At 53.3% G+C, this 22,520-nt stretch overlaps 4 protein-coding genes across 4 annotated transcripts; 2 read left to right on the forward strand and 2 right to left on the reverse strand.

Annotated features, from left to right (window-relative positions):
• Positions 1–378: 378 nt before the first annotated feature.
• Vpreb3 (V-set pre-B cell surrogate light chain 3) lies at positions 379–1,888 on the reverse strand. Its single transcript, XM_021653743.2, has 2 exons — positions 1,684–1,888; positions 379–939 (listed from the first exon to the last, which is right to left on the reverse strand). The coding sequence occupies exons 1-2, from the start codon at positions 1,871–1,873 to the stop codon at positions 620–622; spliced, it is 510 nt and encodes a 169-aa protein (XP_021509418.1). The 5' UTR covers positions 1,874–1,888; the 3' UTR covers positions 379–619.
• A 5,166-nt stretch (positions 1,889–7,054) lies between these two features.
• Positions 7,055–9,391, forward strand: C16H22orf15 (chromosome 16 C22orf15 homolog). Its single transcript, XM_060369348.1, has 7 exons — positions 7,055–7,159; positions 7,238–7,340; positions 7,738–7,824; positions 7,913–8,038; positions 8,227–8,301; positions 8,374–8,534; positions 8,820–9,391. The coding sequence occupies exons 2-6, from the start codon at positions 7,316–7,318 to the stop codon at positions 8,511–8,513; spliced, it is 453 nt and encodes a 150-aa protein (XP_060225331.1). The 5' UTR covers positions 7,055–7,159; positions 7,238–7,315; the 3' UTR covers positions 8,514–8,534; positions 8,820–9,391.
• Positions 9,392–9,407: 16 nt separating this feature from the next.
• On the reverse strand, positions 9,408–11,190 carry Chchd10 (coiled-coil-helix-coiled-coil-helix domain containing 10). The gene is made up of 4 exons (XM_021653746.2): positions 11,032–11,190; positions 10,617–10,824; positions 9,667–9,814; positions 9,408–9,567 (listed from the first exon to the last, which is right to left on the reverse strand). The coding sequence occupies exons 1-4, from the start codon at positions 11,070–11,072 to the stop codon at positions 9,548–9,550; spliced, it is 417 nt and encodes a 138-aa protein (XP_021509421.1). The 5' UTR covers positions 11,073–11,190; the 3' UTR covers positions 9,408–9,547.
• Positions 11,191–14,181: 2,991 nt separating this feature from the next.
• On the forward strand, positions 14,182–22,419 carry Mmp11 (matrix metallopeptidase 11). Its single transcript, XM_021653762.2, has 8 exons — positions 14,182–14,314; positions 17,352–17,581; positions 18,477–18,620; positions 18,701–18,834; positions 18,945–19,186; positions 19,297–19,513; positions 20,252–20,509; positions 21,545–22,419. The coding sequence occupies exons 1-8, from the start codon at positions 14,192–14,194 to the stop codon at positions 21,676–21,678; spliced, it is 1,482 nt and encodes a 493-aa protein (XP_021509437.1). The 5' UTR covers positions 14,182–14,191; the 3' UTR covers positions 21,679–22,419.
• Positions 22,420–22,520: the final 101 nt, after the last annotated feature.

A 22,520-nucleotide genomic window follows, 5' to 3' on the forward strand; every position in this document is an offset into this window, starting at 1 on the left:
GACCGCACAGGTTTGGTTACCCATCTGTGGGAAAGCGTTCCCCAGAACGTGCTGTCTCTGAGGGGGAGGGACGCTGCCTAACCCTCTACCTGCTTTCAACATCCTCATCCCTGGCCCTCAGGGCCCTTTCCGAGAACACCTGCCTCTGACCATCAAGGATCAGCCGGGGAACTTGACCAGAGATTTCAGGAAAGAAACAGGGGCTGCCCCTCCCCCAGCCGCGAGCATGAACGCTGTGGGGGGCGGGGGTACCCGCGAGCGTTGGACCACAATCGGCCATGCAGAGCTGATGGGTGGCAAATGCTACTTCCCTTTTCTCTGCCTTCAGTGCTTCGGGTCACTGGAAGGCCAGGCACAAAGCTAAACCCTTAGGGGATAGGGACAAGGCCGGGCCCTGTTCTCAGGTGTTTCCTCTTTATTCAGCAGCCACCAGAATCCCAACCCCCATGTCCTTTTGATTTGTCACTTTCTTACCCAGGATCTCGTGGTCATCATGTTGAATGTTATTAACTCATTTTTGCAGAGGAAGGAGAGTAAGACTTGGAGGAAAAAGAGGGGGTTCCAGATCAGGGAGGAGAAGGAGGAGACAGACGGAGGACATTCATCTCGGACTCCAGCCCTAGGGTTCAGAGCTATAGTAGATGGAACAAAAGTAACGGGCATCGTCCTCCGGCTGCACGGGGCTGATGGTCAGCACACAGGCATTGTGGGCCACGTCCATGGTAGCTGAGAATCTGTCCGGAACGTCATCCGGCCGATAGTGCTCCTCTTTGGAGTGGTAGTACAGAAAATGAGGAGCACTGCCTGGCTGCTGCTGGTACCAGGATACGCCGGTGTCTCCCACGGTGGCATGCTGGGAATTGATTGTGCAGCTGAGCTGAGCTACTTGGCCTGGGAAGACCAGCAGTGCATCAGGCTCCGTCAGGGCTGGCTGAAAGACTGAAAGATACAGACTCACTGAGGACTACCCTGGACCCCTTCCTTCCCTGCCTTGCTGGCTAGCCTGGACCCCTTCCTTCCCTGCCTTGCTGTGAAAATTTTGTCAGATCGCAAAGAGACTCTCCCAAAATGTTCACAGCCTGGTGCCATGCAACTGGCCCTGGATGGAGCATGGAGGACCTGGTTCCCTGAGACTTTCTCTACAACTCCATTTTCCTCCGTGAATGAACCCCTAAATCAGCATACTGTCCTGTCTCCAAGAATCCACCTTCAGTTGAAAGCCTAGTATTCAAGCATGAAACCGGGACCTTCTAGTACCTACTTCCCCCTTCTCTGTGGACCCTAGCCCCTCCATCTAATAGTTCTTCCAAACCTCGGCTACAGGCTAACTGTAGCCAAAACCTCCCATGTTGAGTTTCAAGCCGCTGGCCATAGCACACTACCTTAAAGGTTGTGTGACTGCCCACATCAGCTTCCTCTGTAACAAACAAAGGTGAGCAGCTGCCCTCTCCTCAGAGACGCCGCAGGATCAAGTCTAAGGAGCCCCACAAATTGGGAAACCAAGGTCCACACAGAAAGTGGCTTGCCCCTAGTCCTGGACAGAGCTGCCTGCAGCCAGGTCTCCGCTCTATTTCCATGCCCCTTCTAGGATCCCCCCTCCCCACTTAATCTATTGATATGCTTCTTTGCATGGGTTTTCTTGAGCTCCTGCCAACCCTCACCTCACCCCCAGATGTATCTTACCTGCCAAGAAGGCTCCCATCAGAAGGAGAAGCAGGCAACCAGGGCAGGCCACAGCCATAAGCAGGAAGGTTGTCCTAGAGTGGTTCTGCTGGGCTGGGCTCTGGGTGCTTGCAGTACAGGCACGGGGAAGCCTCTTGAGCCACAACAGAGCATGCAAATCAGCCCACTGACTGAAGAGGGAAGTGTGCATCTTGGGGGCCAATGGTAGGTCCTGTCTTCCAAAATGTCCTGCCAACCCAGCCAGTGGGAGATTGGAAACCTTCGCATCCAGTTGCAAGAAGCTGGAATTTTCCAGAGAGCCCCCTCATACCCTCTTCTGGTCATTAACAATATCTACCCCTGCCATAGTTTGGATCGAGAACATGTTCCCAACCTGCCGGTCTGTGTTGTGGAGTCCACGTAAATCCAACATAACTCAAACACAAGATCCATGCAGATGACGGTGCTGACTGATCAGGGCTGCAGAAGAGACTTGGGAGCTGAACTATGACCTTGAAGGGATGTTGTACAGCATATTTAAAGGATGAAACTATAAAGTGAGAGGGAGCAGGGTGGGCGGTAGCACTGTCCAATCATATTTTGACATAAGGGGTTGATCAAGGGAGTTTCCATCAATCAGGCAAGGAATAGGTTCCTGGGCCTGCGGTCATGCCAGCAAGATGGAGAAGTTGTCCTTGAGATGTCTGGACTCAGACAACTGTTTCCTTACAACAGAGGCTGTTCAGCTATCAGGAAGTCCCCAGTTCCCCTGGGACCTGGGACCTTGAACTTAGTTTCTCGCTATGATGAAATGGAGTCTGAAAATGAAATGGTGGTACTTAGAACACGTTTCTTTTGCTTGTTCCCAATACTCTGGACCTCTATCGGAGTCGGAAGACCCTTTCACAGGGGTCACCTAAGACCATTGCAAAACACAGATATTTATATTACGATTCATAACAGCAGCAAAATACAGTTTTGAAGTAGCAACAGAAATAATTTTATGGTTGGGGGTCACCACATGCGAGGTGGGATTAAAGGGTTGTAGTGTGGCGTTAGAAAGGCTGAGAACCACTGTCCTGACAAAGGCTCAGGTGTCCCCAGCCTGACACTCTTGAAGACAAAGGCCTAGCGGCACGTCTTTAGATCAGCAGAACTACACCCTTTAAGGTGTACAAGGGCCACAGATTCTTCTCTCTTGCCACCTGGCCCGCCATGACTTTGCTCTACCCCATCCTCTCTGCCACGATGCTGCCATGACATGCCGCCTCGCCACCGGCCTAGAAGCAACAGTGCCACATGGACTGAAACTCCAAATCTACAGGGTAAAACCAACGTTCCCTCTTTATAAATTGATCATCTCGGGTGCTTGTCACAGTGATGGAAAACTGACCAGTGCCACCTCCGAAGGATCCAGTATTCTGGGCTTTTATCACATTAATTTTGTTTGCTGTAGAAATTCTTTTACCCAACATTAAGAGTCATCCATGAGGGCAGGGCACGGTGGCACAAGCCCTTAATCCCAATGAGACAGATGGATCTCTGAGTCAGAGGCCAGCCTGGTCTATGTAATAAGTTTCAGGGCAGTTAAGGCTACATGAGACACTGCCTCAAAAAAAAAAAAAAAAAAAAAAAAAAAAAAAAATCAGCCATGTGTGCAGAAATATACGGTTCGTTCCCATAACTGTGTGTAGTTTATCACAGACATTATGATTACTTACCCCTTCTCTTGTTATTTAAGCATCCAGGCTCTTTCTAGTCTTTAACCAGGACCAACAAAACACCGCAAATTCTGCCTGCCTTTACTTCTAGAGTGCTGTACCACCATGCCCAGCTCAAAAACATTCTCATTAACGTTGAGGGGCTTGGTTGGTTGGTTTTTGTTTTCTGAGACTCAATCCCAGGTGGATGGGATGGGCCACCTGACCCCTGAGACAGGGAATGAGGACAGGAAAACAGCAGAACAGGAAAAGGCAGCTCTCGGAGCCTGAAGCCCATCCTTCCTTCCCGAAACTGGCTCTAGGTGCCACCACTTCACACTTAGAGCATCTACTTTGTGTTCTGTAGGACATAAGTCCTCACAAAATAGCCCAAACTCAAACAAGCTCTGCAAATACCATTTGCTTCCACGGTAACTGTTCTGAGTACTTGCTGCATGCTGGGTACTGTGGTGGCTTTTTTAAAGTGTTGTGCCATTTAAGATAGGCACAGTGGCAGACAATGATAATCCAAGCATCTCTCAGGCTGAAGCAAGAAGAACACTGAAAGAGGAAATGAAAAAAGAAACTTGCTCTAAAAACATTAAGTTACACAAAAGTAAATATCAGCTAAAGGAACGTGCCTCTGCCAGGCAGTTTAGCGAAGACGACCCTGGCCGATGCCTCCAGTTAAATGTCAGGAAAAGCAGCACTCTGCCAGCCAGGCAGGATGGCCCTGGTAAACCACTGCCCAGGAAAAGCAGCTGTGGTCTGTCTTGTGATAGCTCTGGCAATAATTTTACACTGGAAATCTCCCCATTTGTCCAACAGCCAAACCTTGTAATTTCAGTCTCTGTAAAACATGTCTAATTGCTCAAAAGTGTAACTTGGGGCCGTGAAACTATGTAAGTTGAAAGGGATTTCTGATCAAAACTGGTTCCCTTTTGTGCATTAGCCGGAAGCAATCCTGCACAATTATTATTAAAGAATTTTTCCATCGTTGATTTCTAAGTGGTCGAGTAATTTCTCACCGGGAAGGCATATTAATTCTGTAACATCAGGAATCAAGACCATCTGGGCTCCATACAAAACCCTGCCTCAACAACAAAGAAGTACTGTGAAAGCCAGAATAATCACGAAGTCACAAGGACCCTGCTGGGTCGCGATGTGTATTTCCTGTTTACAAATGGAAATAGTGAGGCTGACAAAAGAAAATTGTTTATCTAGGGGTAAAATGGATCAATGGTGAGCTATATGGAGGGCACAGACTTCTTCCAACTCACCAGTCCAGAAATGTGCCTGCAGACGGCAGGACATGTGGTTTAACCATGAGATATCTCTCTGACATTATGCTTGGAGGGTTCTAGTGGAGGCTCCTGGAGAGAAGACAGAACACGAAAGCAGAGACAGGAGATGCAATGTGAGAGAATGAAAAAGAAAGAATAAGGAATAGATTGAATCAAGGATAGGAGCTAGAGAGATGGCTCAGAGGTTGAAAGTACTGGCTGCTCTTCCAGAGGTTCTGAGTTCAATTCCCAGCAACTACATGGTGGATCACAACCATCTATGAGATCTGGTCCCCTCTTCTGGTGTGCAGGTGTACATACACAGTGTGACATAAATAACAACACTGTGTGTAAAAATAAAATAAAATAAAATAAAATAAAAACCATGGAGGATAACCATGGAGATGGAAGCCAAAATAGAGAGAAAAAAAAAAAGGGTTAAGAGTGTAGAACATAGAAGAGACACAGAGGAAGAGAATGAGAGACAGGCGAATATAGGACAGCGAATGACAAATAGCTGGGATTATAGCTCAGAGTCTGTTGAGGAGTCTCTGGATACAAAAGGAGTCGGGGGGAGGGGGAGTAGCAAGGACACCAATTAGTAGTGAGAAATGACAAGCAAGTACTTCTGTCTGCTCATAGATCCAGAAGGTACAGAGCCAAAAAAAAAGACAGAAAGCAAGACAACACAAAGCCAGTATACACTGGAAAATACACCGGTACTTTCTCAGAGTTGAACGCACATTCAGGAGATGAGCCTGCAGTTCTTCCTGTGTTTACCAGACCAGAGAAATGAGAACTTCTGCTCGCACAAAGGCACACAAGGCAAAAGTTTATACTAGCTTTATTCGTAATCTCCCCAAATCCCACAACCACAGGAAGTGAACGAGGAAGTCAACAAACCGCCGAACACCCAAACGACAGACCAGGCCTCAGCAGTGAGAGGGAAACGACCATGGAGACTCACAACCAGGATCACGTTGAAGGAAGGAAGCATGTGCCACGGGCCATATGCTCTGAGCCCATTTATGAGGCTGTAGAATAGACCAATAGGGGACAGCCGCAGATGCCCAGGGACTAGGGCTGAGGATATGAACCCCAACAACAGAGAGTCTCTCGATGAAGGGATTAGGGGAGCTAAGATGACACTGCAGGAGGGATCCGAACGCTGTATGTACGCTGGAGCAAACTGGGAGCTCTGCAAGGAGGCTTGAAGCAAAGGGACATTCTTAAAGGTGAAGTGGCCTGCATAAGGTATTTGGAAACAATAATCCTTGGCTACAAGGATCACTAACAGAGGTGGCCGGAGTCCAAGACTCAACACAGAGGTTGCTGGGTGGACGGCCTTGTGGGAGGATTTCCGTGTAAGGTTGTGGTGGCCTTTGTGCAAAGATATGGTTGTGGCAGTCTTTTGTGGTTAGTTCTTGTCATTAGACATACATGCATAAAATCCCCACCTATAAACCATCCAGTTTAGTTATTTAGAGTAGGAGGGTGAGGGCTAAGGACCTTTCTTTTTTCTTTTTTTCTATTTTCCCCTCTTGGTTTTTTTGTAGAGGGGGTTTCTCCGTGTAGCCTTGGCTCTCCTGGACTTTTAGGCCAGCCTGCCCCTGCCTCCCAAGTGCTGGGATCAAAGGTATAGGATAGCACTGCCCAGTGGTTAAATACTATTTTCATTCTCACAATTTCAAAGGGTCATGGGAAGGGGTGATGGAAACGTTGTGTTATCCTGGCTGTGGTAATTAAAGATTTGTCAAAACTTGAAAACGGTGCCAACAAGATAGCTCAGTGAGTAAAGGAGCATGTCAGCTACCCAACAGCCTGAGTTCGATCCCTACGACCTACAAAGCAGGAGAGAACTGGCTTCCACAAGTTATCCTTTGACTGTACACACGTGCACACATACAAAAACACATACACAGCCGGGCACCATGGCACGCAGTTGTAATCCCAGCCCTCTGGGAGGCAGAGGCCAGCCTGGTCTAACTGTAGCCAAGGCTATACAGAGAAACCCTGTCTCCAAAAGCAAAAAAACCCAACCAAATAAACAAAAAAAAAACATTCCAAAGGAAACGTAAATTATACCTCCATAAATGTGACTAACAGGAGAAGACAAAAGGAAACAAGAACAGAACAATTGGAAGGCTGGGAGGAGGGAAGAGAGCCACAGGGGAAATGGTCATTGTTAGGGGGCCTCTCAGGGTTGGTGAGGGTACCCACAGTCCTTCAGTCTGCACACTGTCTCTCCCGGTTAGGAGACATGGTCTCTCAAACAGTATGGGGCATCCTAGGGACTTCAGTCTGGAGCCTGGGTTGTGGCCCCGGTCAGAGCCCCACCCGCGGGCCCGCCCCCAGTAGGTCCAGTTACCAGGATACTGGGGATAAAGCATTTCCTGCCTAGATGTCTTGGCAGTTCCCACTGCTATGGAGACCACTGGGAGCTAAAGGAGCTGCTGGCAACCAAGAGAGCAGCAAAAGAAAGAAGAGGCCAGTGGTCTTGGACTAGCTGAGCAAGTGGGTGCACAGGGGGCCAGACCAGAGCGAGGAGCCAAGCCCACCTAACCCAGCAATCCTCATAGGCACATTTCCTAGGTGGGAGCCGTGTGGAAGGGAGCAGCAGCAGGAGGAGGGGTTCAAAGATCCAGGATCTGTCTCCTTCCTTCTGCAGCCATGTTCATCACTGTGCTGTTTGGAGGTAAGCAGGATCACCTGTCCCAGAACGTAGGGACCATACTCAAGAGTTATGCCTCCCTCTACCCTGGAGACCTGGAAGAGATACAGACTGGGGGAATGGGGGGGGGGGCACCAGGGATTAAGAAAGCTGTTCCCATGAGGAGACAAAGCAATGTCAGGCAAGGGGGCAGAGCCAGAATCTGGGAGGACTCCAGTTGTGGTCCCCGATCCTCTACACAGCAAGAGATGGACAGAGTGGTCTCCAATGCAGTCTGAGCAGCAGTTGCCTAGGGTCTCAGGCCTGAAGCATATTCCTTGCCCCATAATCCTAGTGGCATCCCTGGGCATGGGAGTGGAATCGATTCTCTGAGTTTGGGGAGGCCATGACATCCACCCACTTATCTACGCCCCTCTCTTAGCTGGTTGCCGGGAGCTGGTGAACCCCTGGTGCAGCCTCATAGCCTTCACTACGTATCTGAAACAGAAGGTGCAGGTCCCCCCAGAAGGTGAGAAGACCTGGAGGGCCCAGGGAGGAAAGGTTTAGGGTCCCATACCAGGATACAGGCTGCCCAGCTTCTTCCTTTGTCTTCCCAGGAACCATAGCCCTCCTGGCTGAGGACGGGCACCTGGTGAGGCTAGAGGAGAAGACTGCCCAGGCTCCTTCCATGGCCTGTTCCATGCTACAGGAGCAAGGGACCTATGTCCTGGTACAGATCATTAGTAAGTGGGGAGAGGTGGCAGGCCACAGACCAACTAAGAGCCTAGTCAGCCTTAGCCTTGGCTGCGTCCTCTCCCCAGCCATCCCTATCCAAAGCCTGTCCTAATCCGCGGCCTGGGCTGGGAAACAGATACAGAACGAAAGGTAGTATGGGGACCACCAGGACAGTCTAGGGTCCTGTGCTCCACAGGAGGAAAAGATGGGAACTTCCCCTACTATGAGTCGCTACTGGATAACCTGGAACACCAGTATCCGCAGTTAGCAGGTGAGCATCAGGGTAAGTGAGGTTGGGGCACATCTCCCAGCTCCCAACAACAGGATTTCCTGGGCCTTCCAGAGGAGCTGTGCTGGCTCTCCAGATTTCCAGCCACAAGCAACAGTCAGAGAAGACGCCCAGGCATTCGGCACAGCCACCAGGAAAAAGGTTTCCCTTCAAGGTCCCGAAGGGTGACTTCCCTACCATCTAGAAACCGCTAGCTGGAGCCAGGCACCGAAAAGGTACGGAAACCCAGGAAGATCCCAAAGGGAGATCCCTTACTGCGAGACAGACACGAGTGGCGAGAGGCACAGCCTCCACACACACACACCCCCAGGACAGTACACACTGTACCTAGAGGTAAGTCCCACCATACTGCTGGAGTAGAGGCATCCTAAAGGCAGAAATGCTCTGCGCTTAGGAAGCTGGTGCTCAGTGCACAACTGCTGAGGGAACCCAGTGAAAGTAGCTACAGTGTGTGATGGCGCAGTCCGTGCTGGGGTCTGAAGGTCCTGCTTCCATTCCAGCAGGTCGTATGACCTGGCACACCACAGCCAAATGGCGCAGCTGGACTTGGATCCAAGGAGACTGGCCCTGACCTCCGCATTACGATAAACTGCAGACAGACAGCAGCCCGGCAGGACTCCTTTTTCAGAATCTGGCATTACCAAGAGATTGCATCAGCAAGAAGGGAAAGGTCACAGACAGGATGTGAGCACTGCCCCCTCCCCAACACACACACACACACACCCCTTTGAGTGCAAAGAAGAAGATCCAAGGACAAAAGAAGGGTGAGGGGGGGCAGTTCCTGTGGGCAGAGACAATAGGCTTCTCTCTTGACTTCGGGTCCCAGAAGCTTGGACCACTTACAAATGCCTCATCCTTCTCCCCACTTAGGAGAGTCCTGTCCTTGGCTCTCCACAACGCAGATAACAGGGTTCCTCCCACCCCACCCCAGAGAGTCAAGGACAGCCCAGGGTTACATAACAAGATTTCCCTGCCCCCTCATCCTCTCTCCCACCCCCACAAAGATGAAGCATAGCACACTAATGAGATATCATCCATCACCCATCTCCCCTGATCCCACCTCCCAGCAGACACAGCAGGCTGTGGTCTAAAGTAAACTATTTTATTGAGTGTTTATGTCTTCCATTAATCTGTGGGGTAAGAATTACCCTCCTTACTCCTGGGGAACCATATTATCTCCATCAGGCTGTCGGTGAGGGGTCAGGCTAAGAGCAAGCCCATGGCCTCTTCAAGGCAGGGAGCTGAGACCTGTAAAGGGACCACAGCACAGACCGCTCGCTGATCAGCCCGCAGGTACCAAGAGGGCCTGCCCCTCCCGGCCCCACTGGCACCAATCCAACTGCTCACCGTGATTGTATTTGCACTGTTTCAGGGCCTCGCTGAAGCCCTCGCATAGGGTTAGGTCACTCTGAGTGGTGGAGCAGTCCAGGAACTGCTTGATCTCATAGGAGCAGGGCCCCATCTGTAGGGGCTGAGAGGCAGGACGGGCAGGAGCCTGGGGAAGAGGACAAGTGGCAACTGTCGGCTCAAAGTCCGTACCCACAGTAAAATACCAAAGCTGGAGACTTCCTGCCCCCCTCCCACTTCCCTAGCCCTGGTACCCCAAAGGGAGCGACCCAGGACTGCCTAGCCTCAGTTGCATCCCCAGCACAGGGTGAACCAGCGTCCCTCTAACGGCCACTCAACAGCTACAGACGGGAGTTCTCTTTCTGCCTCAAAATGGACATGTTGGGCAAAGGCAGGAGTGGGAAGCGAAGGTTCCAGAAAATGCTGTCCGCTGCATGTGTTCACAGAGCGCAAGCCCTACGCCAAGTTACAGTACCTTCCTGGCTCAGCCACGCCGATTCTCATGATGCTGGACTCACACTGCTAACAAGCATTTGGATTTGGCTCGAGACTTTGGTGGGGCACAGGTCACCAGGGAGTAGATGCCACAATGGCAGCCTCGGCTTCGGGGAGAACAAGAGCTTGGGAAATACTGCATCTCACCCTGCTCCGATAGGGTTAGGTGTCCTTGGACAAGCGTTTGCACCCATCTGAGCTTGGGTTTTCTCTACCCTGGAAGATCTATGGTTGTCAGTCTCTGTCAGTGAGACATTTTTACCCTCAAATGAGGGCTGGGGCAAGCTTTCCAGCGAGCGACAGTGGGCTCAACAGTAGCCATGAGGGTTAGGACCCTCCTTTGGCCAAAATCCTGGGCCTGAAGCGTCTCTAAACACACTAGGTCACTCCTCACTGGACACTTAAGCAAACCTTGAGCGAATCCTGCCTGCTTTCTCTTGAGCCCTCCCGCTCACCTGCTGGACAGCAGGCTGGGCAGGTTCTGAGCTGCCCCCACTGAAGGCGCTGGTCAGGGCGCTACCCATGACATGCCCTACAGCTGAGCCCACGGCTACGCCTGCGGCAGTGGATGCCATCTGAGCCATAAGACCCGGCTGGCCCGAAGCGGCAGGTGCCGGGGCGGCCGCTGAGGGTGGTGGGTGCGCAGGAGCGTGGGCTGGGCGGCTGCGGGAAGCAAGAAGAGGCAGGGTTAATGCTCCGGGAAGAAACCCCTCTACTCCAGGGACCCTCATCTTAGACTCGTGTTTCTGCGAGTCTCCCCCCTCCCCCCGCAAACATGGCGCCGCAGCCTCCAAGGTCATTCTGGACGCCCTTGGGCGAGTACCCACGCTTCCCTCACCCCTCCCCACGAGGGCCCTGTCCCCTTCACACCTGGCCGGCCTGGCAGCCGCGCTGCGGCTTCCCCGAGGCATGACAGCGGTGGGACCGAAGCAGCACAGAGAAGGACGCGTGGACCGTAACCCTAGCTCAGTGCCGGAGGAACTAACGCTGCAGCGTCCGGCGCGTCAGGTGAAAGGGGTGGGATCTGAGGCGGAGCCTCGGGGACACGCCCCGCAAGTGGGAGGTGCCAAAGTACCCTCCTGGATTTAGGGCGCCTGAACCAACCCAGGGCAAGGCGAAGCTCCTAGGGTCCTAGAGAGTTCCCCCCCCCTGCAGCATTGAAAACCCAAGTTTAAGCAAGGGCAGCGAGGGCAGGCGTTTCTGTTAGGACCATCGCAGAACCCAAGCAGTGGAATAGGGATTTGCCACGAGCCCAGGAGGAAAGAGAAGGCACCTAGGCAAACCAGCGGAAGAGGGAACAGAGACTCCAGGTCAGGCCGTGCTCCCTGGCTCCTATAACAAGACAGGGTTTGAGAATAACTATCCCAGAATCACCAAAGGACTAGAGTCTAAAGACCTTCAGTGGTGCGGTTGCGCCATCGGCAGAATCCGAGCTAGAAGTGTCTCATTCCTTCTTCGACTCTTAGAACGTGCTGGCATCCTTGAGCCATGCCTGTCCAGGTGAGCTCAGGAGGGCCCTTGACCCTGAGACCACCCTACCTCAGTCCCCCAGGCTCCTGGCATCCGAGGTGCAGCACCAATTACAGGAGATGGTTGGTGGTGATGCACACCTGAATCCCGGATCCTTTAGTAGGATGGTAACACCTTAGGCTCTGGCTGGTAAGCTACAGGTTCCCCAAAAGGCGGCCGTGCGTCCCTGGCAACGCTGAAGGCTGTTTATGTTGCACAGATGAATGTTTTGGGGTGTTGGGGGATTGTTTTTGATAGGTATTCTCTGCCGACAAAATGAGCCAGTTCAAGCCAAATTAAAGTACAAAGGCAGGTTTATTAGGAGCAGCTCTTCGGTGGGGTCACCCGTCTCAAAGAACTGGGCCAGGGAAGTCATCGTACAGACAGGGAGGCAGAGAAGGGTGTGGGAGAGAAAGAGCGTGTGCAGGCAGAGAGAGAGAAACTGAGGGGAGGGGAGGGAGGGAACAAAAATGTCTGGATTGGAGTGAAGAGCCTCTGTCCCGGCCTGAAAAGTTCAGGGTAGAGGGCAGTATATGCCAGCCATGCCCTGTGACAGGTGGGAACTGAGATACGCTGGGAGAAACCTCGAGGCCAGGTCCCCTTTGATGTGTTAAATAGGCACTTCAGCCACCTGTTCTGCATTGAGACAGGGCCTGTATACAGCCCGGCTGTCCTGGAATTCACTATGAAGACCAGGCTGCCTGGTCTGTCACAGAAAGACACCTGAGTCTGTCTCCCAAGTGCTGGGATTAGAGGCATCCAGCAAACTCTTTGTTTTTATATTTTTTAAAGATTTATTTATTATGTAGATGAGTGCTCTATCCGAATGTACACCTGCATGCCATAAGAGGGTATCAGATTCCAGTACAGATGGTTGTGAGCCACCATGTGGTTGCTGGGAATTGAACTCAGGAACACCTGGAAGAGGAGACAGTGCTCTTAACCGCTGAGCCATGTTTGTCTCCAGCCCTGTTTGTTTTTAAAATGCTACACTTTCATACGCATCAGAAAATGTATGAGAGCCGGGCGATAGTGGTGCACACCTTTAATCCCAGCACTCGGGAGGCCGAGGCAGGTGGATCCTTGCATTCAAGACCAGTCTGGTCTACAGAATGAGTTCCAGGACAGCCAGGGCTACACAGAGAAACCCTGTCTCGAGAAGGGAAAAAAAAAAATATGAATGCCTCATTCACTTCATGATTCTTTGACTGGCTTTGCTAAGACGAGGCTGAACAGACCTTGGAAATTCTATAGATGAAGATGTGTACTTGCAATCCTGTCACTCAAATAGACTAAGAGAGGAATCTTAAACTGGAGGCCTGCCTGGGGCACACGTACGCTTAGGACACTCGGCCGTGAAAGAAAGAGAGAGAGAGAACGGGGCCCAGCAGGAAGGGAGGAGAAAAGAATGAAAGAAATGCCAGCCTTTAAAAGGCTTTTTAAAAAGATTGCAGGTGGCCAAGTAGAACTCACTGCTCTCTGGCCCCACCTTGCAGCAGCTTAGGGCCCTCCTGCCTGCCTGCCTGCCTGCCTGAATCTTAGCTTTGGAGATTCATAGTGCACTGTAGAAGTCGGTAGTCATCAGAGGGTACATTGCCCATTTGGATAGCCCCCTGCGGAGACGAGAATGGATAAACATTTTCCAGCACGTGGACCTCACTCTCACCTTTGATTCTCTCCCTGGCTCAAATAGCTGGGCCTGACTGGTCAGGAAAAGCCCGCTGGCCAGGGCCCCAGCCAAGGAACAACTGAGCCTTCAGGGCCCATCTCAGACACGTCCTATGCCCCTTTCCTCTCAATCATTTGCCTGCTGTTACAGAAAAGTCTGGTCCCTCCCTCCAAGATCCTCCGTAATTGTCTCTGGTCTGGTGTTTTTGTGTGTGCATCGGTGTGTGCCAAGTGTCCTTGGAGATCAGAAGAAGGCATCAGATCCTAGGAAAGTGGGTGCTTGGAATGGGATCCGGGTTGTCTGCAAGAGCAACAAGTGCTTTTAACCACTGAGCTATCTTTCCAGCCTCCCAACCTCCTCCCACCCCCATCCCATCCTCTCCTCCGTCCCTGGTTTGTTTTAAGGTGAGAGAGGCTGGCTGGTCAAACTTTTGCCATCTGCCTTAGTTTCCCCCCGAGGTCATATTTCAATAACCGGTTCCTTACAGGAGCTACTGTGCCACCTTCTTAACGGATTGGCTAGGGCTGTGAGGATGGGGGATTTGCCCACCTGTCACAGGCTAAAAGAAGTCAGACAGAGGTCAAGCCACCGTGAGACCTGGCAGAAGATGAGACTTGTGAAAGCGCGGTTGGAGAACAGGAAGACAGAGCTCTCCACGGCTCTCACCAGGGCCAAGGGGCACTCCTCCCCAACCCAGGCGGTTCGCTGTTGCACGCCGGCTTGAGTTTAGAACAAAAGGCAGAGGGAGGCGGGGCGGCGGGGGGTGCGGTCCCGGCGCCGGTGGGGGCGGGGCGAACGCTATAAGGGGCGGTGGCCCGGCGCGGCCCAGCAGGCCCAGCAGCCCCGGGGCGGATGGCACGGGCCGCCTGTCTTCTCCGCGCGATCTCGCGCGCCCTCCTTCTCCCGCTCCCTCTGCTGCTACTGCTGCTGCTGCTCCTCCTGCCGCCGCCGCTGATGGCCCGGGCCAGGCCACCGGTGAGTGCCCGCCACTCCTCCCCGAGGGAGGGCTGGGCACGCGGGCTGGGCCCACTGGCTGAGCTTGACCCACCGAGCGCCTTGGCTACCCTAGCGCAGTCGGTCCCGGAAAAGCCTTTTAGGTCTCTTTGGGTGCGATAATGAACTTCTGGTCGCTGGCGGTGTGCAAGTGGAGCGTTTGCGGCTGGTGAGGTGCGGCTCCGCGCTGGACTCAGTTTGGGGACCGGCTTCTCCAGCCCCAGCTAGAGATGCTGGAGTGTGTGTTGGTAGAGGTAGCAGAGGGAGTGGATACCAGGGCCCCTTGTTCACCACAGGAAGGAAGCCAAGCAAGTCTGGGGCCCGTGAGACAGCCTCCAGGTGTGTGGTTCCAGGGAGCACCCCTGCAAGGTGCGAACGGTGGCTGGAGAATAAAGGACGGAGAAAATGGGGCCCAAGTTGAGAGAGGTGCCTCAAACTGCAGGGAGGCTTGAAGTGGACAGAAAGTGCACCTGAGACAGAGAGTGTGTATGAGCATCAGGTGGCAGTCGGAATAAAAGGGGGCACTGAAACTGGGTGCTGTAGACTCCCAGGGAACAAAAGAACGGCGAGAGCGAAAGGAAAGGGAGTGCAGAGAGGCAAAGGGGAAGACTAGGGATTGAGGGGCTCACAGACTGTGTGTCCCAATGGCTGCAGCCTTCTTCCAGGCTGGTTTGTGAGGCACCTGTCATAGCAGTGACTAAGCTGGGCTGGGGCTGGGGCAGAGACCACTACAGACCTACAAATACCCGTTGGATACCCTGCCCTCAGTGGCCAGCCGATGCAGCCAGCTAGCTCAAGGAATGATGGGAGGAAGGTATGACAGGCAGGTGGCTGGGGCCTGGTCCCTCAGTTCAGCCACACTGGTCCATCTGCCAGTTTTGCCCCACACTGGCCTTGGGAACAAAAGGGTTTGGAAAGGGGGGTGAGTGTCATGGATCAGGAGTTATTCAAGCAGAGTACGGCGTTTCCTGCCCTAGAACGTGGAGCACAGATGATAGCCTCCAGCCGTGGATTGAACTCATGCATTTGGGAACTGGAGAAATCGGAGTTTAAACCATGAAACCTTGGGTGAATGCACTCCCCCTGACTCCCCAATAAGGGGACAAAGCAGGAGAGAATATCAGTACCTACTGTGGGGCACACCGGAGAGAGACACAGTTGTCACCTTTAGTTGTCGCCACTCTGATGCCAGCTTGTGCAGGGTTTGGGGGCGGGGCAAGCATGCCCTGGGATCTGAGCTGAGGCTCTGTCCCGCTATAGAAGCGCAGAGCGGGTCACCTCTAATGTTTTTATCCCTAGAGTGCCGTCAGCAGGACCAAAAGAGTTTCGTATTTATTCATCCTGTCCTCCAGCCTTCGGTGTTGGTGAAAGCCCCACAGCCTAGTGGCCAGGGAAGCTGCCCTCCCTTGGGGAGGCAGCAGGGAGGGGTGGGAGGGGAGGTTAGGCAGAAGCTAAGAAGGATGAAGTCTGAGTACCCAGTAGTGTGTGTGACATGGGCTGTTGCCTTGACTTCTCTGCCGCTCGCCTGCCTCATCACAGCCTAACCAGGTGACTTGCTTTCAGGGCTGCCTACTACTGACCACTCTCATTCCCGTTAGACCAAAAGCAAACTGGGGTCCTCAGGCTGCCTGGTCTTTAGTGGCTTCCTAGTCTGGGCTCTTTCTTATTTACCTTCCACTGGGTTCCTCCCATGGTCTGGATTGGAAGTTACTCCCAGGGCTGACCTTGAGTGTCTGAGCTATGCCAGGAAGACTGGGTCAGCCAAGAGTCCCTTGAGTGTGTCTGAGGCTGTGGATTGGCAGCTGCCAAGCCAGAGGAGGGTGGGGCCCAGTGAGTCAGGCCCCTCCATGAGACAGGCCACAGGAAGGCTGCTAGCTGAGGAAAAGGGAATGCACTACAAAGAGAAATGCTTCTTAGGAATGTGGGTCTTGGAGATGAGCCAAGCTGGTGGGGAACGGGTGAGGTCTTGGGGAGGCATAAGCCCCAGGGCTGAACCTGCTCTGGTCTGGCTTGCTGTGTGATGCCAGAAAAAGTCTTTAACCTCTCTGGACTCTGTTTCATGCTCTGGGATGTTGGGCATTTAGGCTGAAGTTAGAATAGTGATTGCTTCCCAAACTCTCACCGGCTATAGGGTGAGGCTGGGGGTTCTCTGAGGTCATTGGATCCCAGTAGTCCCAAGTGTGGGAGGGAGCATAGGGCTAAGGGGGTGGAGTCTGGGAAGGACCTGCCCTGGGTCAGTTGCTGCTGCAGGGTATACGGGGTGCCTCTCAGCTCCTTCTCACGCTATTGACATTGGACAGATGGCGAACGGGAGCCCCATGAAGACAGTGACTGCTCACGGTGCAGCCACCAGTGAATAGAATTTAGCTTTCAGAAGCTGAGCTTCGGGCCTTGATGCTTCACAGGGAGGGGAGGGCTGTTGAGGGGAACAGTGGAGATGGGAAGGGTCATTCGTCTCCATTACCTTTCCTCCTTTCGTGGCTGCTCTGCCAGCCTCACTGGGTGGCAGAGGGGAGTTCAAGCGCTGCTGATGAGCTGGACTGGGAGCTGGGAGGGGCTGCAGGGAGATGACGGCCCCCTGCCGTTCTCTGAGAGGGTCACTAGACTCCCCCTCGTAGAGCTGAAAAGAGGAACCAACCCATCTCTCTTGCTGACCAGGTTGAACAGGCCCATGTGGCTGGGTCCACATCTTCATTGTGAAACTTTGGGGTCCCCAGGTATAGTTTCAGTGGTTACCTGTGCAGGGGCAACAGGTGCTTTATAGCTTTCCCAAAAAATGGAGAATTGTAATCTCTTCCTTTAGACTCTGGGGAAAAGGTGGGAGGATGCAGCTCAGGGCCCTCCAGCAGGACGAGGAAGGAGAAAGATTGATGCCTTAAAACAAGAGTCAGAAAACCAGAGGCTCAACCTAAGGCTGATGGAGCCAGCTTTGTGCCAGCATACCTCTCAGCTCTTCTGTTTGCCCAGCAGTCCAGGATCTGAAGTCTGACTTGGCTCTTGCATCGTTTTTCTCGCCCAGGAGAGCCACCGTCGCCACCCTGTGAAGAGAGGGCCGCAGCTCCTGCACGCAGCTCTGCCTAATGGCTTGACGTCTGCCCCCGCCTCCCACCGGGCCCCTGGTTCTGTTAGCGGCTCCAGACCTCTACGATGTGGTGTGCCGGACCCACCTGATGTCCTGAGTGCCCGAAACCGACAGAAGCGCTTCGTACTGTCGGGGGGTCGCTGGGAGAAGACAGACCTCACCTATAGGTAGGGACCAGAAGCCAGGGGAGCAGGACTGTGTGGTACTCACACCTTCATCCCGAGATGCCGCATTCGCACAGCACAGACCTGCATGCCCACTGACCCCACCTCCCTCAGCCGTTCCTGGACCAGTAGCCTGGAATCTTGGTCTAGACACACAAACACAGATTGTGCCCTCTTGCGTAGGCATCTGAGGAGCTCAGTTCACGCCTAGGGGAAGATTTGAGGCCCTCAGACAGACTTTAATAGAGTCAATCAAGGCATGGGCCTGGGACCTGTAGGGAATGGGACAGAGCCCTGGTAGATTGTTCAAGTCCACCATAACAACTTGGGCCTTCTGCAGGTGGACGTGAGTGGTGGTGGACTACTTGCTGGTAACCTAGGAGGTCCCTCAGCGAGTGGTGAGGAAGCTGAGACTTAGCCTGAGGGAAAATACTCCAGGGTCACCATGGCGTTGGAGCTGAGGTAGGGGTGCAGAAGTTTTGAACAAGTTCCAATACAAGACTTCTCACAGGGAGTTGTACTGTCAGGTCTTGGGACCCCTGCTCTTGTGTCCTTTCCACTCAGTGTGTGTCTCTAAACAAGCACAACCCCAGATAGAGGTGAACCCACATGTCTAGAACAGCTCCCTAAGCCTGAGACTCAGACACTGCTAGGCCCAGCCCTGACTGCACACACGCCCTGATCATCCAGAGGCAACATTTCTTTCTTGTGAGGAGGTGGTGAAACAGGCCCCCACATAATAGCCAGGATGGCCTCAGAACCACAGAAATCCTGCCTCGGCTTCCCCAGTGCTGGGAGGAAAGACATGAGTCACCACACTCAGCTCCAAGGGAGGCTTGACTCCTCAGTCCTCAGGGGCTTCTTGGCTCCATGCCCAGGCCCCTCCACCTCCCCCCAGGATCCTCCGGTTCCCATGGCAGCTTGTAAGGGAGCAGGTACGGAAGACGGTGGCAGAGGCCCTCCAGGTGTGGAGCGCGGTGACGCCGCTCACTTTCACGGAGGTGTACGAGGGACGCGCTGACATCATGATTGACTTCACCAGGTGAACCCCGTGGCCTGGGACCTCTCTGGGAATATCTCCCATTGTCAGCAGCCTCTAACTGTGTTCTTCCGCACCCCCAGGTACTGGCACGGGGACAACTTGCCGTTTGATGGGCCTGGGGGCATCCTGGCCCATGCCTTCTTCCCCAAGACCCACCGAGAAGGGGATGTGCACTTTGACTATGATGAAACTTGGACTATTGGGGACAACAAGGGTATGTGCTGGCGGCCCATATTCCAGATGAGGCAACTAGGAAGCACTCACTGGGGTCTAGAACTGGTGGCAGGAAGTGGAGGCAGTCTAACTCACCTCCCCCTCTTCCAGGCACAGACCTGCTGCAAGTGGCAGCTCATGAATTTGGCCATGTTCTGGGCTTGCAACACACCACAGCAGTGAAGGCCCTCATGTCCCCTTTCTACACCTTCCGCTACCCTCTAAGCCTCGGCCCAGATGACCGAAGAGGCATCCAATACCTCTATGGCCGGCCCCGGCCGGCCCCCACCTCCCACACCCCAGCCTTGGGCTCCCAGGCTGGGATAGATACCAATGAGATCGCGCTGCTGGAGGTAAGAATGAGGTGGGTGGGAAGACGGAGGGAAGACCCCAGCTCTGTCTTCTTCGCAACCCTGCTGGTCTTGAGGCTCCAGGACGACGTGCTCTTTCTATCCCACCCCAGCCAGAAACCCCGCCAGATGTCTGTGAGACTTCCTTTGATGCGGTTTCCACCATCCGAGGAGAGCTCTTCTTCTTCAAGGCAGGCTTTGTGTGGCGCCTGCGCGGTGGGCGTCTGCAGCCTGGGTATCCTGCTCTGGCCTCTCGGCACTGGCAAGGACTGCCCAGCTCAGTGGATGCAGCTTTCGAGGATTCCCAGGGCCAGATTTGGTTCTTCCAAGGTGCGTGGGAATTGGCAGTCTGCCAGGAGTAGTGACAGAGGACTCAGGGACACAGTGCCCTGAGGACTTTGAGCCGAGAGAGAGTGGGGCTTACTCCCTGGGCCCAGCTGAGTCTCCCAGAGGTGACTGCTCTTGAGTTCAGGGTATCATTGGAGGTCTTGCACACTGCCGTTGCATGCTGATATGGTCAACCCCAAAGCTACCATGTATGATGGGGCTTTAGAGAGGAGGACTTGGGCTCAGAGGCAGAATGACTCACTTGTGGTGTAAAGCTTGGAAAAAGCAGAGCAGGAAACTGATGTAGGCAGTGACCCTGGAGCCTGTGATTTCGACTCCATCTGGCAGAGATGACAACCTAGAACGTTCCAGGTGGCAGGACTTCATAAACACAGGTGAGGTGTGGGAACCCTGTATGTGCATTCCAAGGCAGCCAGCCGAGGGGCCTGTTACAGGGGCCGGGACCCAGGGTGGTCAGCAAACATCTGCAATGGGCAGCCTCAACCAGAATAACCTTAATTTGGGCTTATTGAACCCAAGCTTATCTTCTCAACCTGGCTCTTCCCAGGCTGGTTCTAACATCCCTCTGAGGTAGGGTTGCTGAGAAAGCACTATTGGCCAGCAATGTCTTACAAAAGACACAGGCTGGGAGAGTCCCTGATGGTGGCCAAGCAGATCCACAGTTGACTGGGTGTGGCAGTGGTGGCTTGGCAGCTCCTGGCAGCATCCCATCTCTGGCAGGTGCTCAGTACTGGATATATGACGGGGAGAAGCCAGTCCTAGGCCCTGAACCACTCTCCAAGCTGGGCCTGCAGGAGTCCCCGGTCCATGCTGCCTTGGTCTGGGGTCCTGAGAAGAACAAGATCTACTTCTTCCGAGGTGGAGACTATTGGCGTTTCCACCCAAGGAGCCAACATGTGGACAATCCTGTGCCCCGACGCGCCACTGACTGGCGAGGGGTGCCTTCTGAGATAGACGCTGCCTTCCAGGATGCTGAGGGTGAGTTGGGGGTTAGGTAGCTATAGGGAGGTGAGTGGCTGTCATCCTGATCCCCTTCCGCCCCCCCCCCCCCAGGCACAGACTTCATGAGGCCTAGATCATCATGATCACAGATTCTCTGTCTAGTGTTGCTATCTCCCCTCCTGGTGACCAACCAGTTTTATGCCCCATATTAAAAATGAGATTGAAGGCCAGAGAGGTACAAGAACTTGTCCAGGGTCCCTTGGCCACTACCAGTGCTCACCAAGGATGGAAGATATGCTTCAGGCACAGCGCCAATCTCCTTATGTGTCTCAGAACAGCCTTCTGAGAAATCTGCCTCGGATTAAAGGAGTGCACCTCCGTGCCTGACCATAACAGCTCTTAACTATCATAGTTTTAAAGGGGCAGAGGAATGGGCGGTAAGGTCAGTAAACGTACCAGAGGAATGATGGTAGAGCCAGGACTCCTGTCAGTTACTGCCCCTAACCACTGGGCCACCAGGCTTACTCCTAAGGGCAGAGAACTTCAGCCAAGCCCAGTGCTCTCTTTCTCACAACTCCCCTTCGATTCTGTGCCCACCAGCACAGGGATCACCGGGAGAACTACTCCGAGTAGCCCCAGGCTCTGTATCTCTGGTATTGCCTTCTGTGGTGTGGAAGGGATGGGGAGGTTGATAACAGGAGCAGTGCTTGCTTCCCTGAAAGGCAGCAATTGACCCGAGGTTCCCAGTAACACTGCACCAAACCCTGGGGTCAGACATAAAGGCTCCCTGGAGGGAAAGGAGGTTCTGGTAAGCCAGCTCTGGAGTCTGAAGATTTAGTTATTTTCTTCTTTTGAAGGCAGGGTCTCTTGTAGTCCAGGCTAGCTTCAAACAGTATGTAACCAAGGATGACCTTGAACGCCTAATCCTCCTGCCCCTACCTACTGAGTGCTGGGGAGCACAGACATGCCTCCTTACTCAGCACTGTGTGGTGTCCGTCCCCAGGCCCTGCCTGACTGGCAGATGCACAGCCTAGAATTCACTTACCCAGCTTGACCACCTTCTCTCTTCAGGCTATGCCTACTTCCTTCGTGGCCATCTCTACTGGAAGTTTGACCCTGTGAAGGTGAAGGTCCTAGAAGGCTTTCCTCGCCCCATAGGTCCTGACTTCTTTGACTGTGCAGAGCCTGCCAACACTTTCCGCTGACAACACCTTGGTTCCATGTGGGGGTACTGCCTCCTGCCGGGCCACTTATCTTAAAGAGACCCACAGCCATATTTGCGGCTCTGGGCTACAGGCATGGGACAGACAGAGCCTATGTATCCTCAGGGGAGTTGGTTGGGGTACAGCCACAATTTGCAGGGAGGGCCATGCTGGTCGTGGTCATCTGCCAACAACTGTCTCAGACTGGGCAAAGGCTTTGGCATTACTTAAAAATAAGGGAGGTCTTGGGCCGACAATTTTCCACCTATCAATGTTCCACGGTCAACCTGGAGGCCTAAGGCCTCCATCTCTGTCCCTCAAAGTAGAGCTCCACAGGAACTAATGAACCACGTTGTCTTCGTTCTATTCCTATAATGAGGTTCCTGTCGGTAGTGGTGTCGGTGATGAGACGCCCAGGGTACTATTCTGCCCCAGCAACGCAAATGGGCCTCAGGCAGTATCTTTCCTGATAAGGCAGCTCTGGGAGATGCTGGACTGACTACCTTTGGGCAGGTGATTCAGGTGTGTTTCCTGGGACCCAGGCCAACAAGGTACACAGTCAGCCCGGGAGGCAGCTGCCTCCTCCCGGAGATACAGCCTCAGAGGCCCCACATACCTCAGTGCCTTGCCCCAGGCCGTTTCTTCCTAGCACAGGTACCCTCCAAGGCCATGTAAATGTATACACAGTGTATAAAGCCTTTTCTAAAAAACCAAGACTGTCATTAAACATGAGTGTTTTCTAAAGTGCCTGTCTGCTTTCTCTTTGCAATTTCAATCTGCAATCTGGATTTGAGACTTAGGGTCAAAGCCTTCATCTCCACCACCTGTCCCCTCTACCTTCCCCT

The sequence above is a fragment of the Meriones unguiculatus genome, chromosome 16, assembly GCF_030254825.1.
Source record: "Meriones unguiculatus strain TT.TT164.6M chromosome 16, Bangor_MerUng_6.1, whole genome shotgun sequence".
In the NCBI taxonomy this organism is placed as follows: domain Eukaryota; kingdom Metazoa; phylum Chordata; class Mammalia; order Rodentia; family Muridae; genus Meriones; species Meriones unguiculatus.